The sequence below is a fragment of the Myodes glareolus genome, chromosome X, assembly GCF_982192425.1.
Source record: "Myodes glareolus chromosome X, mMyoGla1.1, whole genome shotgun sequence".
Taxonomy (NCBI): Eukaryota; Metazoa; Chordata; class Mammalia; order Rodentia; family Cricetidae; genus Myodes; species Myodes glareolus.
Genome location: NC_142053.1, coordinates 82,475,232 through 82,480,244, shown reverse-complemented (window position 1 = coordinate 82,480,244; position 5,013 = coordinate 82,475,232). Strand labels below are relative to the sequence as shown.

At 53.4% G+C, this 5,013-nt stretch overlaps 1 protein-coding gene across 1 annotated transcript; it reads right to left on the bottom strand.

Moving 5' to 3' along the window:
* Window positions 1-393: 393 nt before the first annotated feature.
* Window positions 394-3,136, bottom strand: Cxcr3 (C-X-C motif chemokine receptor 3). Its single transcript, XM_048417989.3, has 2 exons — window positions 2,892-3,136; window positions 394-1,880 (listed from the first exon to the last, which is right to left on the bottom strand). Exons 1-2 carry the CDS (start codon window positions 2,901-2,903, stop codon window positions 792-794), a joined length of 1,101 nt encoding a protein of 366 aa, XP_048273946.1. The 5' UTR covers window positions 2,904-3,136; the 3' UTR covers window positions 394-791.
* Between the last annotated feature and the right edge of the window lie 1,877 nt (window positions 3,137-5,013).

Below are 5,013 nucleotides of genomic sequence, written 5' to 3'. Positions count from 1 at the left end.
TTCAGAAAGCCACCCCAGACAGCTCTTGCCACTAAGCTCAGTCCTGGACTCAGCATGTGCCGCCTCTTTGCATTGTAGCATAGATTGCTTGGTATTTGTTCATTTTTACTACACCTTCCCTGCTGGCCTGAGCTGCTGGGATTCCGGAGTTATGGCTTATTAATGTCTAGTAGTCCCAAAGTGTCCCTAGACAACTGGCTGCTTATTCACTGTCGTCACCCAAGCCCACAAGGGTATCTAGCAGTTCTACTAGACAACAGAGGGTCCAGCAGAGGGCACAGCAGAGCCTAGGAGGGCAAAAAGGTAGACTCTAGGTGAGGCAGGATGAGGCAGGAAGTGCACTCCTGAGCCCAGTCAGACCCAGCCCAAATGATGACTGTCAGTACAGCCCGGTCCTCACTATCTTGTTTATTGCAAGTTTAAGCAGAGTTTTAGGCATAAAAGTGTGCGGATCTTGACATGCTGGGGGACCACAGGCACATTCAGTGGCGAGCAAGGGCTGGCCCTCTCTGTGCGTCACCTCTCACTCCCCTCACACAGGGAAGGCTGAGTTCTACTTGCCGAATTTGAAGGGTAGTGGTGCTCCAGGCAGCTAGCTCTGAAATAGCAGGATGGGGCGTGGCAGCTGAGGCAGCTCGGAGAGTGGTTCTCGGGAGACCTGGAGGTGCTGGGCTGCCTGTGGGTCCCAGCAGCGATGGTCTGCGTGAGTCAGAGCTAGCCCAGCCACACAGAGGAGAAGAACCTGCATGGGTTAGGACCTGGGTGGCACAGGCTACAGTTTCCTTCCAGAGTTACAAGCCCAAGTAGGAGGCCTCTGTCGTCTCGGACCAGGATGATTCCCGCCGTGAAGATGATGGCTGACGTTGGGGCCCTCTCTGGTCAGAGTGGCCCAGGCGCATGAGCAGCATCCACATTTGTTCTCTGAACTTCACCCCGACAAAGGCATAGAGTAGTGGGTTGAGGCAGCAGTGCAAGTAGCCCATACCTGAGGTGATTGACTTGGCCACGTCCACGTGGCTTTCTCGGCCACAGTTTCGGGCCAAAACTCCCAGGTCCATGAGGATATCCACCAACACCACCAGGTGATAGGGGGTCCAGCAGACAGCAAAGGCCACCACCACCACCACCACTAGCCTTATGGCTCGTAAGCGCCTCTGGCCTCTGGAGACCAGCAGCACAGCCAGGATATGGGCATAGCAGTAGGCCATGACTACAAGGGGCAGCAGGAAACCAGCCACCAGCTGCAGGACACGCAGAGCCGTGTTTCCCACCTGGGGAAAATTGTACTGACAGCGAGTGGCATTGAGGCGCTGATCATAGCTGGCTGACAGGAAGATGAAGTCTGGGAGGGCAAAGAGCAGACAGAGTCCCCAGACAACTATGCAGGTGAGGGCTACACGTAGCCAGGGGTCCCTGCGGTAGATCTGGGTGGCATGCACTATGCTCAGATAGCGGTCAAAGCTTATGCAGGCCAGCAGGAAGGCCCCTGCGTAGAAGTTGATGTTAAAGAGGGCACCTGCCACTTTGCAGAGGCCAGAGCCAAAAACCCACTGGACAGCAGCGTCTACTGCCCATAGCGGGAGGGTCAATACCAGCAGTGCATCGGCCACAGCCAGGTGGAGCAGGAAGGTGTCTGTGCTGCTCAGGGCAGTGCGCTGGCTCAGTAGCACAGCAGCCACAGCCCCGTTGCCTAGCAGCCCCAGCAAAAAGAGGAGGCTATAGAGGGCTGGCAGGAAGGCTCTGTCAAAGTTCAGACTGAAGTCCTGTGTGCAGGGCGGGGAGCCAAAGTCGCTCTCGTTTTCCCCGTAATCATAAGGAGAGGTACTGTTCTCCAGAAGAAAGGCAAAGTCCGAGGCATCTAGCACTTGACGTTCACTAACCTGCCCAAGGAAGGGGAAAGAGGGAAGGGAGGCCGTTCTCTGTAAAGGCCTGACAACTGTCTTGCCCCTTTGTGCCTTGTCATTTATTCTGATGAGTGTTTCCCTTAGTAATAGCTCTGTCAGGGTCAGACCCTGAGCTGTTGCTTTCTTTCTCCCAGGCCCATTCCTCCTTAACTCCACCTACTGGGATGGTGACTCCTAGTCTCAAAGACTGGCGACCCCCAGACCCTTTCTGGATGATCACACAGGCCAGGTGTCCCTTGCAGCAGGAGGAACTTCCTTCCAGGTCTGGAGCCTTCTATTCTCTTTCCCTTCCCTCTTGTGGCTTGTCTGCCTCAATATTGTGGCCACACCGGGATCAAAACCACCTGCCTCCCCAGGTGATCCCTCCCCACTTCATCTTCAGGTCCCTGGCCCTCCTTTCCCCCCTCAGCCCTTATCTGGAGACCCCAGCTTCCTGGACTCACGGAAGGCTTTCCTACAAACCACTGTGCACCTCTACGCACACCATGCACACACGTACACTCCCCGTCCCCTACCCAGAGGCTTGTGTAGCTATTTAGGCACCCACTGAGCTCCCCAGTAGATAGGTCTCCCCAAGGTGGCCAGGCTTATTTCAACCTCTTGGGCTCAAGTGAGCTTTCTGCCTCTGCCTCCTGAGTCGCTAGAACAATGTGGGCATACCACTTCACTGGATAGCCGGAACCCTCTTCACCCTTTACCTCATCCCAAACTGTCCCAGAGATAGAGATCACCAATGCTGAGTCTCTCCAATGTGACATTTTCAGGTGAGGCGTCCAAGCCATAGAGGCAGGAGACATGCCTGTGGTTAGTGGACAGGCCGGGTTCCTAAATCCCACTAATGCACTTGTCATAACCTCTGCCCTCCATGTGGCTTCCTCAACCCTCTGATGCCCCTGCCTGGGCTGCGGGCCAGTCCAGACTTGTCTCTGGCACAGAAACTTGGCCACTTGGTGCTGTAACGTAGCTGGACTGAGCAGCAGAACTTACCTCAAGGTACATGGCTAAGCTGGTGCTCTGGCTGCGGCTGCTGGGGTCAGGTCGCGTGCTGCCTGCTTCTCTGCTTTGGCACTTGTGGTTGGGAACTTACAGTGAACAGAGGAAGTGAAGACTTCACGTCTCAGCACAGCCTCTTCCAAAGGGTTATCTACATCAGCCCTCCACAGGGTCCCTCTGCTGCTACTCCTGTGGCCAGGTGAATACATCTGGAAGGAGTTAGCCAGGAACCTCAGATTGCTACCAAGTCTGCAGTTCTGGTCCTACTCAATATCACGCATGAACAACTAAGCATGGCCAGGAGCAGGCAGGAAGTGTGATTTGATGGCAGTGACTGGAGAGGGGAAGCCCACCTTCTGAGGGTACCTTCTCCCCAGCAAGTCTGGGACTGGAGGCTCACTAGGACTGGGTTAGAGTGGGGTGTCACGGGAATACTGCTGTCATCACTGCATGGGAAGGGAGGAGGTCTCCAGGAGCAGCATGCCACCTCCTCCTGATTTGGAGATGGCTGGCTCTGACCTGGCATGGGTGGATATATATATATATATATATATATATATATATATATATATATATATATCCACCCATTACAGATTATAATGAGCTGCGTCATCCAGAATGTCCTATAGTGTCTGGATCAGGTGGAGCCGGTCAGAGCACACTCGGGAACTGGGAAATACATGATAACGTAGTGGTGCGGTGCAGACCAGCGGTGCAGCTGACAGGGCTCCAGGCTATCAGAAACATTGGAGTTCCATCTGGTGACAAAGCAAGAAAGGCTGGGCCCCAGGGAAGGGTCTGGGGTGGCTGGGTCGGGGGGAGGCTCTTTGAGGAGAGAGGAGAGGTCTGAAGCCACACAATGGGGAAGTGGAGGGCAGCGCTGCTGCCAGGTGCAGGGACTGCTTCTGCATCACGCTTCTTGCTCATTGCTCAACAACTTAGTCCATGTGCTGGTCGGTCTGGGGTTGTGTCCGCTCTTCCAGACCCATCCCAAAGTGGGTGCTCTGAGAAGGATGTGAGCACTCATAGAATTGTTGGTGTTTTGGTTCCTTTGCGACAGCCTCAGTCTGTAACCCGGCCTGGCTTTGAACTCACAGCAGTCTTCCTGACTCAGCCTCCTGAATGCTGGGACTATTGGTGTGCACCATGGCACAGAGCATTTGGCAGGAGGGTGGGGTAGTCCAGCTGCAAATAAGTGGAGATCCACATAGCTTTCACGAGGCTAAATGCAGAGGAATCAGTTCCTACATGGTGGAAGAGGCAAAGTCATAGAATAGTGTATATACTTGGGTGCTGCTTGTGTACATTGTTGAAATCGCCACACAAAGCAACAGTCTGCATGCATCAGTGCTGGGTAATGGAAGCCAGGACTGTAGAATTTTTTTCAGCGTCTTTGTGATACTGGCTGAACTCAACAGGCTGGCCTCAAGCTCAGAGATCTGCCTACCCCTGCCTCCTGTGTGCTGGGATTAAAGTTGTGGGCTACCATGTGGGGCTTAAGGTGATTTTTTTTTTGAGACAAGGACTGCGATGTAGCCCAGGCTAGCTTTGAATTCATGACCCTCCTGTGTTAGCCTCCGGAGTACTGAGATCACAGGTGTGAGCCACCACACTGCGCCGACGGTTTTCAAGCAAATCACTCTGCCAATTCAGTCCAAGTGTATTGACATGACATGGCACCTGCCAAGAATCAATGCCCATTCTCTTCCTGTGGGCAGACAAGACACTTCTCTGAACTAGCCTGTCACCTGCAGGGCTCAAGTCGAAGGAACTGAGGTCTTAGAGGAGCTCAGGAGCTGTGTGAACGGAGGGGACTAGGAGGATTCCTGAGGCCAGGACAGTGAGGATGTGTAGGACTCTGGCATTTGACTACCTGTAGGGGCAGAGCAGACAGAAGCCTGGGAAACACCACAAAATCCCTTGTGTGCCCACAAGGACCACAGTTTTCCCATGCATGTTTGTGATTTACACAGAAGAGAAACGTAACTGCAAAGATTATATACTTGTTCTTTCTTTCTTTTTTCTCTTTTTTTTTGAGGCAGGGTTTCTCTGTGTATCCCTGGCTATTCCAGAACTCATTCTATAGACCAGGCTGGCCTCGAACTCACAGAAATTT